Below are 21,049 nucleotides of genomic sequence, written 5' to 3' on the forward strand. Positions count from 1 at the left end.
CTGGAGCTTTCCAGAACTATCTTCCCGCGAGGATTTCCACAAGACCACAAGATCCACTCTTCCACGTGTCCACACCATCTTCTGATTGCAGTCGAAATTACCTTAGAGGACAAAATTCCGTCGTACTACAGAGGACACGAGCTTCAAGCCTATAGGGGTATTTATGTATATCACAATGGCGTTTCCTTTTTTTAATACGGAAACAAACAGAGAACGTGGAGTTCTAGAGACGTCGAGAGAGATCTGAGGAGCAAATCGGTCTCTTCGGATTTCTATATTTTCGTCCTCCTACTCTGAACTTGTAATTAACCTAATTGAGAAGCGGAGGCGAGAGTATAGTTGAGGAGCAAGGAAGAGAGGTGAGCTTGGCTTTTGGGCTGAGTTAGACTCCGAGTTGGAGTTCGATTGTCGACGGTTAAGGGTAGTTTTGTTAGAGATGGCGAGCTTTGTGACGGGAAAGATGAAGAGGAAGGGGGTTGACGAGGTTTTTGACGATTTCTCTGATTTGTCATTCTCTGCTCCGGCTTTGAAGATTAGGAGGCTGGTAAGCCAATCTTCTACGTTTGCTGATGATATTTCTCTTTAAGAATAATTCTGTTGTATTTTCTTTGTTTGCTTTTTGAAACACAGAGCTACGCAGCTCACTTTGATCTATCAATGAAGATGTCGTAATGTGATTTGTGTGTGAATTTGCCTTAATTGGCTCAAATGTTAAAAAAAAAAACACAGAGCTGAGATCGGGCTTTTCATAAACCTAAATTGAGTATTTTCGCTTCTGGACTGAGTGTATTTGGGAGATTTTTATGTAAAGTATGCTGTGGTGCTACGTAGAAGACTTACGAAATAACTTGTTGGAAAAAAATTTTTTGATCTACTTTTGTTAATTTCATTGGTTTCCTTATAATAAACTGTTTTTTATGTAAGAAAATTTTTATATTGTTTTATTTGTTTGCTTTTTTTTTTTTATACACAGATGAGATCTACTTTGTTGGCTGTTCTTTTTCAGATAATAATCTCTGGTTTTTAGCAGTACGAGCTACTTGAGCTACTTGATTGATTTACTTTGGTTTGATTGTGCGATGTAGTGAATTTGGGAATTTCATTCTGCAATTGCCATATAACAATTCTATGCTGGTTCGATTAACTTTTTTAATCTATGAGTTTTCGTCTGCAATTATATTAGTCTGATTTTATGTTGATTTAATAGCTCAGGCCTCATCTTATGTAACACTGTTCTAAAACTTGCCTTCGCTTTCTGTTTCCCACTTTATTAACGAGAGCCCATTTCTCTTCTGTTGAATATCAGAAAGCTCATGTATTCTGTGTTCTAAACACGTCCCTTTAATTGTAGAAACAGCACTTAAAAGGATCTGAGTTTACTAGCTGTTTCCCTTCTTTTTGTAGCGACTTTCTAAACTCCTCTGTACCTGGAACAAACCTGTTTTGCTGCTTCTGGTGCAGCTTGTTGCATCAGAAGGTCCTTAAAGTTGGTTTTTAAACTGTTTGTTTTTGTTATTCAGGACGCTGAACTGCCTCCAATTATGGAAGAGCGTGATCCAATTGGACGCTCAGTGCTTGAACCCCAACTTTTAAAAGGGGATATGGGTGATGCAGTGCCAGATATGGCGTCAGTTATGAAGGAGGAAGTTTTCCCTCCCACAGTGAACGAAGAGAGAGCACTTGTTTTATATAAGCCTCTCCATTCCAATTTTGTTCCTTCATTGACGATGGATCCAGAACTGATAAGTGGTCTGAAGGGTAAAGTATCTCCCAAGCCTTCTTCATATCAACTTGTTGTGATTTATGCTATTGCCATTCTTTGTTTGTGAGTAGGCTATCTATCTTCACTGCACTCTCATGTAATAAAGATCGTGAATATTCTTTTGCAAGTTTTAAATAATGATAAGTTGTTGAAATTTATAACTTATAATGTTTCTATGTTTCTATTTTACAAGAAATTATTAGGTGTGGAGTCCGGACATAGAGATACGGCTGGATATCCACTTAAAATTTGACACGTGGGATACACTTTGGTTGCACTTTTTTGTGCACTTTATCTACGTTTTACATGTGCTTTAGTTACACTTTAGTTGCGGGTTGACTGATCTTTTGTTGCACTTTTTGACTGCATTTTGTGTGCTTTGGATGCGCTTTTGCTGCGCTAGGCTTAAAGTTTTGCGGACACATTAAATATATAAAGTAAAAAATAAATCCGATTAAATATCCACGTGTTCACTCCACATGTCAACATTTTATAGGAGTTTGGGCGCATCTCTACTTCTGGACTCCGCACCTAATAATTTCTCCTATTATACAACTAAAGTTGCATTCTTGACAATAATAATGTAGATATGCAACTTTTGAGGAAATATATGGAAACAATAATAGTGTAATTAGCAGAAGGAAATTTAAATACAAATATACATAAAACTATGAGCTATTGGGGTCTTCATAGCTTAGTGGTTAGGCGATGGCTCCAATGGAATCTCTTCTTCAATCACACAATATAGTATCAGAGTGGCTCAAACAAATTATTAGTACTATCAACCATATAAAAAGCTTCCAAAGATTGCTTTTTTCCTGAAGTTCTATTTGTCTAACAAATGCTTTACTTTACAAAAAGCTAGCTTTTCTTATTTGTAATGTTAGCCAGTATGGCATCCTTTTCCTGATAGATGTGATTATTAAAATTTATTGCAGATCCTTCCTTCTGGCCTGGATATCAGAACTTGGTGGAGGAAGACTTTGTTGAAGAACAGCAATCATCTTCTATTAACCGTCTAGCTCTTATTCCCTGGGTTCCTTCTAATCATTCTGCGTCACGACTGGAAGTTTCATCCTCTGAAAATGGGACAGTAGAAGAGGTAATGGAGGAAGGAGCAGATGGTGAATCAATGGAAATTGATGGCGGTCATGGGCATCTCGTTGAAGCTGGTTTTGGATCTGGAAGCTTTCGTCAATGGCAGCAACACTGCATGATTCCAGAGCACACGCACTTTACATCTACTCCAATATTAGGATCATGGTAAAATAGAGAACTTGGAAGTCTGATGCAGCTAGCCATGGCCTTTCTTTGTTAGGAGGCAGATGTGTAGTCTTTACTTGAATTGATGAGGATGCATATCTTTCCATGCTCCCTTTTGCACTCACTTACTCGTAAGACTTGTTCTAGCCATGGGATGATGGAATAAAGAAAATCCTTATTAGTTCAGTATGCTGAGGTGTTAGTCATCATTTTAGACCAGATTAAAGAGCCTGGTTACATCATAAACTTTTTGTATTTCCTTGGAACATGCTAGCAATACAAAATGTGAGTCTAGTTTGACCTGTTGATTTATTTTGGTTTAAAAAAAAATTATAACTTACTAGCGATAGATTTTAGAATAATTGATCAAAATTGAGAAGATTATTGATATATAATAATAATAATAATATCTTGATCGGGCAAGAATCGCAAGGGAAATTAAGTTGGAAATTTCAAAAATTAAATCCGAGGCTATATGAACTCCAATTTTAGAAAATTTATAGGTGAATTGAATGTTTTGAAAAGACAATCCTGACGACACCTAATTCGGCTCAATTTGAGCCCAAATGAGTCCAAATCAATGACCTAAAGTGCTTTTGGAAGGTTTGATTAATAATTTGGATTATCAAACAGTTTTTAAATGTAATATACTTATAGTTGAATTGAGCGGCCCGATGAGACGATTCAATGAGCCCATATTAGTAAAACATTCAAATGCTCAATAAAAAAATCATGATCGAGGGATTCAACTTTTGTTGTCCATTCGAATCATTCTCAATTTATTCTTGATCTTCCTCCTATTTATTGATCATGTTATTCTTTGAAAATTATAAAATAGATCTCTCAATTTTTTATGAGGGGGGTTAAGCAAGGAGGAAGAAGGCCAAAACAAGAAGAGAATGAATAGAATAAAGAGATAGAAGAGTTTTATTGCCACCAGATTTCTCCTTGATCACCTCCCAGCCATCTTCTGACGTCGAATTTTCACCTGTCATCGGACTTCTGCCAGTCGTCGGACTTTTGCCAGTTGCCGGACTTTCGTCGGAATTCTACCTGATATTGAACTTTCGCCCATCATTAGATTTTCGACGAACCTACCCGACGTCGAACTTCCGCCCATTGCTAGACTTTCGCTGGACTTCTATTCGATGTCAGACTTCCACCCATCGTCGGGCTTTCGTCGGACTTATACCTAATGCTGAACTTCCTCTTATCGCCTAATTTTACCTGACATCGAACTTCCAACCATCGCTGAACTTTTATCTGAGTTATACTCGACGTTGGACTTCTGCCAATCGTCGGATTTCTACCCGACGCTGGACTTCCGCCCGTCCCCGGGCTTCTGTCCGGTCGCCAGACTTTTGTTTGATGTCGGACTTCTGTTCATCGTTGAACTTCTGTCTGACACCAGATTTCCGACCTCTGTCGCCAGCAGACTATGTTCCTTCCGACCTCCATAGCCAAACAACGATCTTTTCGACCTTTGTTGTTTTTCTACTATGGTCTTACCGACTAAACAAACATGTCAATACTAATTCTTCCACTTTTCACTATGTAATGTATTTTATATAATGTATATTTGCTACATCAAATTATTGCTTTACCCCCAAGAAAGGATCTCATTTGTAATTGTTTGAAAAAACTTGTGTATTCATTCAAATTGGGCCATGCTCTATGGTTTTTACCCATTTTCAAGAATTTTTCATGTAAAAAACTCTAGTGTCTTTTAATAATGCTACACTCTCTCTCTTATCTGATTGCGTGCGGATCTTCAGACAAAATTAAGGCGTTAAAATTTATATTTCTCTGCCGCCGTGAATATTCTAAGAAGCAATAATTATAATTACATTCAAAAGAATTTAAGGAATAAAAAATATAAAATAGGCTATTTTTTTAGTCAAAAGAGGGTTTTGAGGGTCAACTTGACTCAACTTATTTAGTAAACAGTTCATAATTTTAAATTTTGATGAGTTAATCTGAATTTGAATTTTTTTTAAGTCAAAATTGGGTCCAATTGATAGGCTGATTTATTTATTAATACACTATAAGCATAAAACATTAATGCAGCTCATTTTATCCGTTCATCGGGAGTTTTATCAGTTTGAATTTTATATAATTAATATAAATGACCTAAAAAATATTATCAAAAATCTGTATGGAATGTAGTTCTAAATTTGGGAATCTGATCTTAGAACAAATTGGAGGATATTTAATTATTTATATATTGAAGAAATGGCCATTGTAAGCTCGGCCGCTCATTTTTCAATGGAACATATTCCATTTGAACGATCAGCGCTTGTCTTTTATGAGATTGAAATACTATGGGGTGTTTGGTTGCCTCAATTAGGAGGGTAAAGTAAAACAAATACATGTATTTACTAAATTAAGGTGTTTGATTAATTTTGAGGGGAATATAAGAAACCCATCCGATGCATTAGGCGTGTAATAAAAAGGCTATTTTGCGGTAATTAGAAACCCGCTCGATTTGAGCGGGTTATAAATTCGCTCGAAGATTTGCTTGGCGTCATTGCTGTTCGGCTTCATTGCTTCGCAGGTGGTGCAAGATTGCAGGAGAGGGTTCTTCGGTTCCTTCGTTCTTCTCAGACTTCGCGTGACGAGGACGTTCCATTTGCCTGTCCGATCGGAAGTTGCGCCATTTTCATCGGAGGTAAGGAAGGGAGCTCGAGTTCGCATCGTTGTTGCTTTTCGGCTTCATTGTTTTGCACGAGGTGTAAGATTGCACGAGAGGCTTCTAGGGCTCCTTCGTTTTTTGTTCGGCTTCACTCCTTCGACCACGTTACCTTTGCCTGTCCGATCGGAAGTTGCACATTTCCATCGGTTTTGAGAGTTTTGGAAGGCTTCGTTTGGAACATCTTTCATATTGTTTTTTACAACGGTTTTTTAGTTAATTTTTGTACTAAAAAACTGTTTTAGAAAGCAAGAAGAAAGCTAGCCCAAACAAAGTTTAAACAATCGGTGATTACTTTTATAAATACACTAGTAATAATGACAAAGAAATATTACAAATGCATTGTTATTACTTTACTTTGGATATATCTAACCAAACAAGAGAAACATTTCTCCTGTGTTTACTTTACAGACAACCAAACAGCCTCAACGTATTTGAAATGCACTGTATTTACTTTACACTGCATTTACTTTACATTGTATTTGCTTTGCAGGCAACCAAACAGCCCCTCACTTTTTTATGAATTCACTGAAAACAACCATTTTCTAAACATGATTCACTCTATGCATATTTATTCTTATATTTGATGAATATATGTCACTATAAGCATAAGCGTTATAAATATATTTTTTTCTTGTATCATTTCATTTTTGGACTAAAGTTCACATTTTTTATATTCATCAATAAAAAAACTTATATTTTTTCTTAAGAAAATAATAAAAAATTCCGAAAATCTCAATTTCGTTTGATTTGATTTGTCAAAATAGTGTTTGATTTTGATTTCAAGTTTTGCTTGACATTGTCATGATGTTTAGTGTTGTGGTGTGGCACAGTAAAACATAATTAAGTAGTGTGTAAAATGCCTTAAAAGTTGAATGATTGGTTTTTTTTTTTTCACAAGAATTTTAGAATTAATTTTATTAATAATTGCACTGAAAAATACTTTTTTAATAGGTATCACACTCTCATATATTTTGATTATAAAATCTCTATTCCACCTCTGAAAATTGTTACCAAAATACAGTCAAATAGAGGTTTAATTGCTGCCTTAAAAATAAAAATGTGAAAAAATGCCCTATTAACTCTTAGCTTTCATACAATTGAAATTTTTTTTTGTAGCAATTAAATCAAACACTTAAAATGTTTAGTTTAGGGTTCGTTTGGGATAGCTTATGGCTACTATTTTTTTTGCTATTTTTAAGAATTTTTCTCGTACTAACAAATTGATTTAGGAAGAGTAAAGAAGCTATTCCAAATGAAATCTTATATTTTCAATCTTTAGTTTTTATTAGTCATAATAGAAAACTAAAAAAAAGATTAAAAAAATTCCTATAATCATTTTTCATAGGAATCATTACCAATTAAAAAGCTTAGGTTTCATTTGGAACAGCTTTTTTACTATTATTTGAAGTAGCTTTCTAGAACACAAATTTTTAAAAAATTTTGTATTAAAAAGCTATTTTAGAAAGCAGGAAGAAAGTTATCCAAAACTAAGGCTTCGTTTGGGACAGCTTTTTATCCGTTCATCGGGAGTTTTATCTATCGATTTAAAAAGTTTTGAGTTTGAATTTTATATAATTAATCTAAATGACCTAAAAAATATTATAAAAAATCTTTATGGAATGTAGTTCTAAATTTGGGAATCTGATCTACACCGACTTTAGAACAAATTGGAGGATATTTAATTATTTATATATTGAAGAAATGGCCATTATAAGCTCGGCCGCTCATTTTTCAATGGAACATATTCTATTTGAAAGAGAGTGTATGTTGATCAGCTTCTCTTTTATGAGATTGAAATACTCACTTTTTATGAATTCAAAGAAAACAATTATTTTCAAACATGAATTCACTCTATGCATATTTCACAAATTATGACGTCCATTCTATTATTTGGGCAGATGATAAATCAGCACTCTTCAAAGTGCAATGAAGATTGCGGATCTAGGCCACAGACATTGCTGATCACCCGTTAACCCCGTCCAGATATTGCTGATCACTCTATGCATATTTATTCTTAGAATTGATGAATATTTGTCACTATAAGCATAAGCGTTATAAATATATTTTTTTTCTTGTATCATTTCATTTTTGGACTAAAGTTCACATTTTTTATATTTATCAATAAAAAAACTTATATATTTTTCTTAAGAAAATAAACAAAGTCGAAAATCTCTATCTCGTTTGGTTTGATTTGTCAAAATAGTGTTTGATTTTGATTTCAGGTTTTGCTTGACAGTGTCATGATGTGTAGTGTTGTGGTGTGGCACAGTAAGACATAATTAAGTAGTGTGTAAAATGCCTTAAAAGTTGAATCATGATTGTTTTTTTTTTTTTCACAATAATTTTATAATTAATTTTATTAATGATTGCAATGTGTTAATTGACATGAAAAATATATATTTTATAGATATCACACTCTAATATATTTTGATTATAAAATCTCTATTCCACCTCTGAAAATTGTTACCAAAATATAGCAAAATAGAGGTTTAATTGCTGCCTTAAAAATATAACTGTGAAAAAAATGCTCTTAGCTTTCATATAATTGATTAATTAAATCAAACACTTAAAATGTTTAGTTTAGGGTTCGTTTGGGATAGCTTCTGGCTACTATTTTTTTTTTGTTATTTTCAAGAAATTTTTTCTTACTAACAAACTGATTTAGCAAGAGTAAACAAGCTATTCCAAATGAAATCTTATATTTTCAATCTTTAGTTTTTATTAGTCATAATAGAAAACTAAAAAAAAGATTAAAAAAATTCCTATAATCATTTTTCATAGGAATCATTACCAATTAAAAAGCTTAGGTTTCATTTGGAACAGCTTTTTTACTATTATTTGAAGTAGCTTTCTAGAACACAAATTTTTAAAAAATTGTATTAAAAAGCTATATTAGAAAGCAGGAAGAAAGTTATCCAAAACTAAGGCTTCGTTTGGGACAGCTTTTTATTGCTTTCTAAAACGGAGTTTTAATACAAATTTTTTTACTTTTGTACTAAAACTCCATTTTAGAAAGCAATAAAAAAGCCGTCCCAAACGAAGCCTAAGGGTTCTTTTGGGACGGTTTTTTTATTGCTTTCTAAAACGGAGTTTTAGTACAAAATTTTTTATTTTTGTACTAAAACTCCGTTTTAGAAAGCAATAAAAAAGCCGTCCCAAACGCAGCCTAAATCTTAAGTGCACATTTTAATTGATTTTGACATGCATGTTATGTGCTTTTATTTATTTATTTTTTTAAAGTAGATAAAAAAATAATGTTTTAAAAACAAGCAACTTTTCAAAAATGTTGAAGCTAGGGACAATATAGGATAAATAAGCCGTTTTCACTTAACTTATATCATATTACTATGGGTCTATTTGGGTTGAGAGAATTTGAGAGAACTCTTCTACCTTTTTGTTATATTAATTGTTAGGTTCTAATGCATAGATCGTTGACCTCCCTTTTGGATATGCCCGTGGGTTATTCCATTTCATTTCAGGCCATTTTGATGGATTTAATGGATTTAAGCATTGATATTATGATATGATGCGAAGGATAAATTATTAGATGCTAATTACATACATAATTTTATATGTATAAGACATTAATAATTACATAATTAAGAAGTGCTAGAAATTTTGAGGCGGTAGAGAATGTATTTTACGTCTTAGTTGTGACGTCCTGAGATTTATAATGAAAGAATTGTATATATCTATTTTAGTCATTTAAATATAACTTATCAATTTCTTATGAACAATGGAAAGAAATATGATTGCATTTTTATTCATCAATATGTACAATTATTACAAGCTTAAAATATCATGTATACAGTAGTTATGATTCAAAAGACTAGTTACATCGCTATAAATACATCATGACTATTAAATAAACTAAAATTATAGGAAGAAAATTATGCATAGTGTCCGGAGCCTCATATCATATGATCCTTTCATTTTCCTGAAAAAATGTAAAAACTAATGAACTGATTAGCTTGAGCTTGATTCGAGTTAGTTGGTGGAGCAGACTAAATAATACTAAATATGTATATTATGTAGTGTGAAATCCCTTATGTAAAAGAAAGCTAAAGTCTTAAACATCAATGTGCCTTTTAGTATAATGGTTAGAATTTCGTTAAGAAACTTCACAGTTAAGCATGCTCATCCCAAAGCAATTTTGGGATGAGTGACCTACTCGGAAGTTACACCAATATGATAAAATCGTGAGGCCCTTAGGCCAAAGCAAACAATATCTAGCTAGTTAAGAGTTTGGGGTTGTTACAAATGGTATCAGAGGAATACACCAGTCGGAAGATCGGAACAAAGTGTCATACAAGACAAAGTGTTATGCCATTGGAGCCACTTCTTGAGCCCAATATAGCACAAAGTGCTACATGACGGGAGCCAACACTTGAACTTGTAGGAGCCACCTCTAGAAGCCTATATGCATGGTGGATGATTATAGGATAAAGATGCTGATGAGGATGACAATTATTTAGGTGGGGGAGATTGTGAACCCCTTAAGTAAAAGAAAACTAAACTCTTAAACATCGAGGTGCCTTTTGGGGTAATGGTTGAAATTTTATTAAGAAACTCTGCATTTACGCGTGCTCATCCTAGAGCATTTCTGGAATGAGTGACCTACTTGGAAGTTACACTAACATGACAAAACCACGAGGCCCTTAAGACAAAGTGGACAATATCTCTATAGTTAAGAGTTTGGGTTGTTGCACGTAGCTAGTCCAACGACGTTCTTAATTATATTCGAATCACCTTCTAATTTACTATAAAAATTAATAATTTTTTATCTTATATTTTTGTTGGATATTAGGCTGCCTCTTTCACTTTAATAAAATGCTTAATATTTAATAAAAACCTAAACTAACAAGTTATCTTTACAATGAGTTTTGAGATGTGCACTTCAAAGATGCATATTTGAGGAATTTAGGCACTTTAAAAAGGATGCAACAACAACAACAACATGAAGCCTTTATCAACTATGCGGGGCCGGTCACATGAAATCTTTTTCTCCGTTATGTCTAGTTAAGAGTCAAATTCTAATTTAAATATAATAAAGAATATCATTTCTAATATTTTTTAATCAAGTCTTTTTAGGTCAACTCTACCTTTCTTAACTTAAGTCAAATATAATTCATCAAATTTTCTAACCAGGTCCTTGGAAGGCCACCATTTTATGTGGCCAAACCATCTAAGACGACTCTCTCTAATCTTATCTTCCACTGGAGCTACTCCAATCTTTTCATGTATATGCTCATTTTGTATTCTATATATAAGAGTAAAGCCACTCATCCATCTAAGCATCCTCATCTCCGCAACTGAATATTATTCTTCTCTTTTAATAGTCAATATTCTACATCATAAAGCATTCCAGGTCTCACCACCATCTTATAGAATTTTCTCTTAAGTTTAAGGGGGGCTTTTCAATCACACAACACGGACGATGCATTCCTCTACTTCAACCATCCAACCTGAATTCTACTAATAATATCTGCATCTATTTCATCATCATTCTAAACAATAGATCTAATATTATCTAAAATGTGTACTCTTATTAATGACTTGATCGCCCAAAGTCACAATCCCCCAACTTTATTTATTATTACTAAAATTATACTCCATATATTAGTTTTAGCTCTACTAAAATGAAAGCCTTTAGACTCTGATGTCACTTTGGTTGTTAGTTGGGAGCTTTGACTGCCAATTAATTAATATGTCTTGAGTTCGAGTCTTGTACGTATATATATGATGTATGTGTGATTTTGCCTTAATTGACCTAAACATACAATAAATAAATACATAAAGAATGTAAATATAACTAAAGAGTAAAAGATGAAACATGTCATCTCTCTCTCTCTCTATCTCTCACTTTCTCTCTCATCTTGATACATCCTCAAAATTTTATCTTGACTGGGCATGAATCTCGAGGCAAAATCAAGTTTGAAACTTCTAAAATTAAAATTAGGACCATTTGAACTCCGATTTCAGCAAACTTATAGTCAAACTGAATGTCTTAGAAATACAAACCCAACGACACCAAATTCGACTAAATTTGAGCCCAAATGGGTCCAAAACAAGGGTTCGAAGTGCAGTTGGAGGTTTTGAACCACAATTTAGATTACTAAACAGTTTCCAAACATGATGTGGTTATAGTCGAATCGAGCGGCTTGACGAGACAAATCCAACGAGCCTAAGATTACTAAATTCTGACATCACTAAGACATTTAAATGTCCATCAAATGGTCCACGATCAAATGATTCAACATCGGCTGTCCATCCAAGCCACTCCTCATATGCCCTTGACCACCTATTTACGGGCCATGCCATGCTAGGAAATTTATAAATAGACCACTCCTCCCTCTTGAAAGGGGGTCTCCAAGCAATAGAGCAAGAAAGAGATCAGAGATTGCTCTTGCCTCATCGCTCCTACTCGACCACCGCCTGGAGTTCTATCAGATCACCATTTAAGGCATTGTGCTCCACCGAACCACCACTTGAGGCCATGAGTTCCGCCGGACCACCACTTCAGGACCTGAGTTTCACCGGGCCACCACCTGAGACCAGGACTTCTGCCAGACCACCACCTAAGGCCCAGACTTTTGTCGGACCACCACTTGACGTTCGAACTTCTATCGAACCACCACATGATGCCCGGAGTTCTGTCGGACCACCACATGATGCCCGGAGTTCTGCCAAACCACCACTTGAGGCCCAGACTTCTGTCGGACCATCACTTGAGGCCTGCACTTTTGCCGGACCACCACCTGAGGCCCGAAGTTCTGCCGGACCACCACCTGACATCTGAAGTTCTGCCGGACCACCACCTGAAGCCTGAACTTCTGCCAGACCACCACCCGAGGCATGAAGTTCTGCCGGACCACCACATGACGCTTGGAGTTCTGCCGTACCACCACCTAAAGGCCCGAACTTCTGTCGGACCACCACCCGAGGTTCAAACTTATGTCGGACCACCACTTGAGGCCCCGACTTTCTGCTGGACCACCACCTAAGGCTCGGACTTCTACCGGGCCACCCCTTGACGCCTAGAGTTCTACCGGAGTACCACCCTACTACTAAGATCATTTGGACCCATGTCTCGTGCCAACTGCAGTCATTCCGACCTCCATCACCTACTACGGTCTTTCTGACATTTACCCTATCGACTATGGTCCTGCCGACCAAACAAACATGTCTATATTGATTATTGTAACTTCCACCATGTAATACGTTCTATATGATGTACATTTGTGACATCAAGCCAAGGTCTCCTCCTAAGGAAGTGCCTCATTTGTAATTGACTGCAAATGCTAGTGGATTCATTCAAATTATGCCATGCCATGTGGTTTTTCCCGCTTTTTAGGGGTTTCCACATAAAAAATTCTGGTGTCTCTTATGAACGATATATCATCTCTCTTATTTGCTTGTGTGCTGGATCTTCGTACAACACTAAGACATTAAACTTTATATTTCTCTACCGTCGCAAATACTCCAGGACGCAACACCTCTAAATAAAGAAACGAATCAACCAACAAGTTTGCCACCTCACAATTTGTCCTCACCCTTTACCTTAAAAAAATAGTAAAAGAAAATAAAAAAAAACACGAGTTCCAAAATCTATTTACAATTGAAGGCTAGCTCAGCTTAAAAATAAGTTATTATAGGAGGACGATAAATTGAGCTCTCTCACAATTTTAGACTATGATAAAACCATTAAAAATTGATGGGATCTTATGTTGGCATCACATGACTTTTCATATTCCACAAGCTTTTCTTATTCATTTTGTGAAGTATTGATGTATAGCATAGGCACACAGTTGTCGATTGCTCTTCATTTGAATTTACAAAGATGATACATATATATTTAATTTGTGCCTGTTTTAAAATAAATTACTTTGATGTATAATTCAAACACCATAAATAATAAGAAAATATATACATCTTTAAATAAATATAAATATTTAAATATCTAAAAATTCTATAATAGATTTGTAAATTCCCCATTATGATTTCCTTTGACTACATCAGCTAATTAAAAGTTTACTGAAATTTAATATTTTTTCTAAATAATTTCCATTTTCTTGGCAAAATTGAGAAAGGAAACTGGAAAAGGAAATCTATAGAAGCCCGGCAATTGGAAGAGAAGTTTTTTGACTTTTTTCCCGTAAAAGAATTAGAAGACAACGCAGGAAGCTACACTTTTGAGTACATGAACTGATCTGAAACAGAAGCGCGCGGAGTGAATGAAACTGATTTTCTCCCGTCTTCTCCTTATCAAAAATCCCAGCTTTTGAGGAGTGTTAACAACTTCCTCTCTTCTATAAAAGAAAGATCTCAAAGAGTGATACACACGCTGGTTTCGAATCCGGCAATTTTCCTCATTCGTGATTCCTGAAAATGGTGGCGCACCGAATCAGTGCCGATGGAGATCGCCGGGGGCTTGTCTTCGCATATTACATCACCGGCCATGGATTTGGTCACGCCACACGTGTGGTAGATGTAAGATTACGTCTTCTTCTAAAGTCCTGGATTTCTTTAGTTTCCCGATATTTTATTAGAAATTGACGACCTTCAAGTCGAGCCCGTTGAAGCAAAGTTTAAAACTAAACGCCCTAGTGGGCCAGTTTCTGCTCTGATTGATAAATACCCGCGCTTTGGTGTAGGATTTCGAATGAAAGGAATGAAAGGAAATTGTTTCGTTTCTTCTCAGTTCTGACCGTCTTTCTTCTTCTTCTTTTGGTTTCTCCTTTTCCCTTTTCTTCTTTCGGAGTTGGATTATGGGGAAAGTTTGCATTGGCGATGCGGATGAAGTGGTGTTGGTTAAGCGAAAGCACGCCATCCTCGCTTACTACGTTACCGGCCATGGTTTCGGCCACGCTACCAGGGTTGTCGAGGTGGAGTCAATTCATTACTCCTTCGTCTCTCCACTTAGTATTTATTTCGTGTTTTGATCAAGGAATAGGATGTTGGGTTCCGTTCAGAATGAGGGTTTTTGAGTATTAGTAGTAGAATTATGGATGAATTGTTTGATTGATGAATTTGGAGGTAGGTTTTTTTGCAGAAGGTGGAATTGTGACAATATTGGTTTTGACTACCGCAAAGCTTGCATTTTTAGTGGGAATTTGGGGTGGTGAAAGTCATTTGAAGAGTACTTCACGTTTATTGGCTTGCATTATTATATATTGAAGAAATTTTTTTCATCTTGGCAGGTCGTCCGGCATCTGGTTGAAGCTGGGCACGAGGTTCATGTGGTTACTGCAGCTCCAGAGTTTGTTTTTACAACGGATATACAATCTCCTAATCTGTACATTCGAAAGGTAATGTAGAGGGAGTTATTCAACTATTTGTTTCAAGGATTTGCTGATTTCGTGATGCGAAAAAAAAAAAGGTTTTGTTGGATTCTGGTGCTGTTCAAACTGATGCTTTGACAGTGGATCGCTTAGCTTCCTTGGAGAAGGTTGTCATATTATTTTCCTTATGTACTCTGTTAGTATGATGTGCTATGAGGTTTCATTTGAAGTTTTATATTGATGAATTTTTTATTCATTCTGTGAAGTATCTTGAGACTGCCGTTGTGCCTCGAGCCTCAATTTTGGCAACTGAGGTTGAGTGGCTCAAGTCCATAAAGGCTGACTTAGTGGTAATGACTATTCATATTACAACAGGAAGTTTGTTAGTAGTTTTATAATTTTCCATTATTTAAAGAGCTTTTTTTGCTATAGTTTTAATTTTGTTGTTTTTGTGGAAACAGATTTCAGATGTTGTTCCTGTAGCATGCAGGGCAGCAGCTGATGCAGGGATACGATCTGTTTGTGTTACAAATTTCAGGTAAATGTTTTCATCATTTTTTTTCTTCTATGGTATTATGCAGTAATGTTATGCTATTTTGTATGCTTTATTGGTTGTGAGGACCAAGTTGACAGGAACTATAAAAACCAAAAACCTTATGTTTTGTTACTTGGGCTCACTATAATTTGTCTTGCAGCTGGGACTTTATATATGCTGAGTATGTCATGGCTACTGGAAATCATCTTCGGTCTATTGTCTTGCAGGTGATAAATTAAATATTTGGACAATTTTAACTTTTCTCTCTTTTGTTCAACTTTACTGCTCTATGGCCTTGTATATCTTCTTGAGCCATCTTTGACATCAAGGCTATCACACACTGAGTTTGGAAGAGGGTACATCTTGACATCATGCGATGTGACGAAGAGATAGGCAAAACATGTTTTGTACTCGAAAAAAGGAAAATTGATATATAAGTAATATAACAAAACATATCAGTGTAAAAAAAGAAAGAAAAATTATGATTTCATTTCATTACTATAAATCAAAATGATAGTACATTAATAAAGAAGGGAAAACAAAAATAAGAAGAGAATTGAAAAAAATAACTTTAGAAATAAAATTACCCAAGAAAAAAATAAAATAAAATAAAAATCCTACTAGAAAGCTTACAAAATTAAATGAGATACTATTGCTTATAAATCTTTTCCTGTGGTGATGATTCATCTAGGACTGTATTAAAACTTGGTATGAGCAAGGTTTACAACGAGTGAATTTTCTATTTATTAAAGTTAGTAGCAAGGATATGTTACATGCAATATGAACAACCAAAAAGGGAAGAGTGACCATATAGTAGCAGATAATCAATGTCATTAATGTATAAATGAACCATGGCGTAATTCATATAATGGATTTTAGTACCATAATATTTTAAATGTGTATGCCAAACAATCATCAATAAAATTTCATTAAAATATATCCATATGCAATCATAATAAGTATCATCATAATTCTCAAAATATAACTTATTAGTCATTAATTGAGCCCACAAAGTGATGACTCAATAGGATTTTTTTGGATTTTCTTGGTTTGATACTTTGATGTTTACCTTCCCTGCACTGGGAAGGTAAATACCAAACCAAGAAAATCCAATAGTTTCTTATAGGGTCATTACTCAGTGGGTTCGTCGGCCCGCCTAGTTAGTATCTAAAAGAGTTTTGTTGATCTACATATCACTGCATATATACATATAATTTCTAAGTTTTTGATTTGCAAGTTTATGATTTTTCATTTGCAAGTTTATGATGAGTATTGTATGATAAATATGGAAACTAATTTTATAACATATAGAATTTTTAGGATAATATTTATTGCATTTAATAAAACTAATGTGTATAAAAATAGACTCTCTTCAATAGAAATTAAATTTAATGAATAGGAGTTTGTGTGGCAATAAATCAAGGCAAAGTTACTTCTATCACATGATTAATTTATTATGAACAATAATTGAGATCTATTAACACACGCATAGTAATAATTAAATATTGGAAGTAGATTTGTCTGCCCACTATATTTAAGAATTTAATATAAGTAACAATGATAACATCCTTAACAAAAAATGGTACATTTATCTCTTAATAAACAATAGTCGCTTACCCCTGAGTGAGTGACATGAAATTCCAAGTTTAGTAATGATCCATCCAATTCACCCTAGATGAAAATCATGACCCTACTCATTACTAACTTCAATCAATTACTGAAACACTTTTAGAGTTGTTATTATCAAAGCCAAATTGGAACCTAATCAGCTTAAGCTATTAGCCTTATTCTAAATTTAAACTTATAATTGTAAACTATCTTATAATCTATTCCCACTTCAGTGCATTAAACACGAGAGTTTAATGAATTTAATGAAAGTTTACATTAATCTATTCAAGAAATCACAATAATAATGATAATCCAGATATACCATCAAGAAAAAGTAAATTTTCTCTTGTTTATTCTAGTGAAGGGGAAGGAAAATTGAGGAAGAAGAAGATAAATATTGATGTAGAGATAGAGAGAGAGAGAGAAATAGAGGGTGTTTACTTTGTTGCTCAATAGCTGCAGTCAGATCAATCACATAACAGGAGAGAGACACAGAGGAGAGAAGATTTTAAACCAATAGGAATATGACACTTCAGATCAACCAAAAAAATACTTAGAAAAATCAACTCCATAGAGCTAAATGGCAAAAAAAAAAAAAGAAGAAGAAAGAAATATTTTCTTAATTTGAAAGGGTTTGTACATTTCACCCTAAAACTATTCTGCGTTTGAAACATCCTCTTGATGTCATTTTCTTTAGTGAGGTTTTAATCTTTGGAAACAATGCTCCTTTAAACCTTTTCTCTACATTAACCTGTTCTTCCCGACTTATTTTTCTTCTCTTTTGTATCTCAACCGTTAATCTTTAAAAGTATTATGTTCAAAATGGCTATGTTAACTTCAACACTTTGCTCGCTTATCTAACCTTCCTTTAAGTTATCTTGCTTCTAATCTGCGGGTGAAACTCCTAGTATTGGTATAACACGCTGGAATATGGTCTACCATGTTTCCACTGAGTAGTTCGATAATAGAAATAGGTGTGAGTTTATTGATGGCCTCAATCCGTTCACAGGAAGGCTCCTTCTTTATCTTATTAGCTATTGCAGTTTTGATCAGCCAGTTTCCTGCTTGAAATGCTGTTACACTTGTTTAAATATGGACCTTAGGTTTTTATTTTCATTTTATACTTGTTAGACTTAAAATTTCTAAACAAGATTTTAGAAGTCATTTGGTGGAAATGGAAAATGGCTTCTAGGTGTCAAAATATGTTGTTTATGATTATCAGCAATTTCCTTTCGATTATGGTTCATATAGATTGAGTTACTGTACTTATCCACTTCCTTTTCCTCAAGCATTTGACGGTCTTTATCCCTTGTTTTTTAATACCATTTTCAGATAGCTGAAGATTACTCTCACTGCGAATTCTTGCTTCGGCTTCCTGGATATTGTCCAAGTATGCCATCTATTAAGCTAATTATATATGTTTTTTTTTTTCTTTAAGTTTCTTTTAGTTCTGGCTGGTTACTACTTTAGCCTTTTGGCCTTCTCTAACTCATTCTTCCTTTTCTCAAAATTTCAGTGCCTGCTTTTCGAGATGTTATTGATATACCTTTAGTTGTCAGAAGATTACATAAATCTAGATTAGAGGTCTGGATATCTCAAGGGGAAAATAGTCTTAACATTTAAATTTTCCTTTCTTCTTCTATGAGTTATTTTGATATTATTGCTGTACAGGTGAGAAAGGAACTGGGCATTGGCGAGGATGTGAAATTGCTTATTTTTAATTTTGGTGGCCAGGTATGCCAAGCTGCCATCTTGGCTCTTGCTGAAGTCTTTCTCATGCTTTTCTTAGAATAGATGTTCAGGCATGCAAATTGTAAATTGATGATAAAAACCAAGTAGCAAACAGGTGCATCGCATTGCATTGCAAATGTGATGATACTTGGATATGCTTATTTTTTTTCCCTCATGCGAAATGGAATATTTCTTTATTTTTTAAATATTCATCTCAAAATACTTGTTGTAGCAGACATGCCAAATTATCTCTCTTAGACTGCACCAAATATGGTCAACTTACAAGAATGAAATTAACACCAAATATAAATTTAATTTAGAAGAAGAGGCAATCACATGGATAAGAAGACAATAATTTTTGGTTTTTCGCAAAAAATGTGTTTGGTGTGGAGTCTAATTTCTGTTGACCTTTTCGATCTCTAAGTCTTGGATAATATTTGATCTTAATATTTTAATTTTAGTTCCTATCAAATTTAATATCCTATTCACACATAATCCTTCAAACTTGCACCACATGTTGCTTTATAAAAGGAGAATAAATCAATGATAGCAAGACATCACACTTCTCTTTCATCCAACCAAGTGTAGAGGCGAAGATCAAAGAAGTGTCTTGTGGAATAATTGAGGTTAGTAGTTATCTTGATTGATGACATAGGAACAATTTCCTTATTAGGTGGTTGTTATGATACGAAATACTTGAAATGATATTTAGAACCTAGAGTACTCAAGGAACTTGGTGGTTATTATAGCGACTGGCAAAGTGGTCTGACATTAGAGTCGAAATGCTTTATTTTATGTCCGATGAGCTTAACCTACGGAGGCATGTTAGAGAGGTAATAAGAGAGTGATCGAGTGAGAGAGGAAGAATACTAGTAAGATAAAACAACAACAATAACAATAATATCAAGCATTTATCCCACTTGTCGGTTCGGCTACATAAATCCTTTTTCTCCATTATGTCATGTTAAGAGTCAAATTCTCATTTAAATCTAAAAAATGTCATTTCTAATATTTTCTAACTAAGTCTTTTTAGGTCTACCTCTACCTTTCTTAACATAAGCTAAATCTAATACATCTACTCTCCTAATCAGGTCACCAGAAGGCTTCCATTTTATGCAACTAAATCATCTAAGGCGACTCTCTCTACTCTTATTTTCCATTGGAGCTACTCCAACCTTTTCACGTATATGCTCGTTTTGTATCCTGTCTCTAAGAGTAAAGCCACTAATCCACTTGAGCATTCTCATCTTTGCAACACTTAATATTATACTTCTATTTTAGTGGCCAATATTCTGCACCATAAAACATTACAGGTCTCACCACCATCTTATAGAATTTTCCTTTAAGTTTGAGGTGGACCTTTTTATCACACAATAAGTCCGATGCATTCTTCCACTTCAACCATCCAACTTGAATTCTACTAATAATATCCCTATCTTTTTCATCATCACTCTGAATAATAGACACGAGATATCTAAACCATGTACTCTTATTAATGACTTGATTGCTCAAAGTCACAACCCCCCCACTATATCTATTGCTAATAAAAATTACAATCCATATATTCAATTTCAGACCAACTCAACTAAAACCTTTAGACTCTAAGGTCGATCGCCATTATTCAAGTTTACCTTCAACTCCATCTCTAGTATTATCAACAAGAAGAATATCATTAGCAAAAAGCATACACCAGGGTACAACCTCTTGCAAATGTCTAGTGAGAACATCCATGACTAAAGCAAAAAGATATGGGCTTAAGGTTGATCTTTGATGTAATCCAACTGGAATAGGAAAATTGATGGGGACATCAGTTGGAAAGTCTATCGTCGACGTGGCCGTAGATCTACGGCCACGATTTATCCGATGTACTTTTGATTTTAGTATTGTTATTTTCTTATTGGTGTATTTTATTTTCTTATGGATGTAATTTATTTCAGCATTTTTCCCTTTTTACCCTTGCTTGAGGGATTGAGTCATGTAGCCCCTTGAGGGTATTTGAGTCCTTTTGCTTTAAGTCATTGTAATAGGCTATTTAAAGCCTTCATCTTGTACTTTTGAAGCTAATGAATGATATTGAAAATTTTTCCTGCATTTGATCTTCTTGAAGCTTTTGTGTGAGAGCTTGAGAGAGAGTTTGAAAGATTGGTGGAGCATAGGAGAGGCCACCCGTAGTACCC

The 21,049-nt window shown here is 34.5% G+C and overlaps 2 protein-coding genes and 1 non-coding gene across 4 annotated transcripts in view; 2 read left to right on the forward strand and 1 right to left on the reverse strand.

Annotated features, from left to right (window-relative positions):
• The first annotated feature begins 249 nt into the window (after positions 1-249).
• Positions 250-3,337, forward strand: LOC110106302. Its single transcript, XM_020836160.2, has 3 exons — positions 250-544; positions 1,521-1,758; positions 2,701-3,337. Exons 1-3 carry the CDS (start codon positions 437-439, stop codon positions 3,027-3,029), a joined length of 675 nt encoding a protein of 224 aa, XP_020691819.1. The 5' UTR covers positions 250-436; the 3' UTR covers positions 3,030-3,337.
• Positions 3,338-7,550: 4,213 nt separating this feature from the next.
• LOC114580422 lies at positions 7,551-7,708 on the reverse strand. The gene has a single exon (XR_003701815.1). It is a non-coding gene; the product is annotated as a U1 spliceosomal RNA (small nuclear RNA).
• Positions 7,709-13,838: 6,130 nt separating this feature from the next.
• LOC110106273 (L-arabinokinase) overlaps positions 13,839-21,049 on the forward strand; it is a 59,768-nt gene continuing 52,557 nt past the window's right edge. The window contains exons 1-9 of one of the 2 annotated variants that reach the window (XM_020836107.2): positions 13,839-14,207; positions 14,918-15,025; positions 15,097-15,165; positions 15,265-15,348; positions 15,460-15,536; positions 15,694-15,760; positions 18,474-18,531; positions 18,658-18,725; positions 18,813-18,875. In XM_020836107.2, coding sequence (XP_020691766.1) covers positions 14,106-14,207; positions 14,918-15,025; positions 15,097-15,165; positions 15,265-15,348; positions 15,460-15,536; positions 15,694-15,760; positions 18,474-18,531; positions 18,658-18,725; positions 18,813-18,875 — 696 coding nt within the window. In that variant the 5' untranslated portion in view covers positions 13,839-14,105. Of the gene's footprint in view, positions 14,208-14,314; positions 14,603-14,917; positions 15,026-15,096; positions 15,166-15,264; positions 15,349-15,459; positions 15,537-15,693; positions 15,761-18,473; positions 18,532-18,657; positions 18,726-18,812; positions 18,876-21,049 lie in introns of those variants that run through there. The other variant, XM_020836106.2, reaches the window with a different exon arrangement.

Source organism: Dendrobium catenatum, unplaced genomic scaffold, assembly GCF_001605985.2.
Source record: "Dendrobium catenatum unplaced genomic scaffold, ASM160598v2 fragScaff_scaffold_1021, whole genome shotgun sequence".
Taxonomy (NCBI): Eukaryota; Viridiplantae; Streptophyta; class Magnoliopsida; order Asparagales; family Orchidaceae; genus Dendrobium; species Dendrobium catenatum.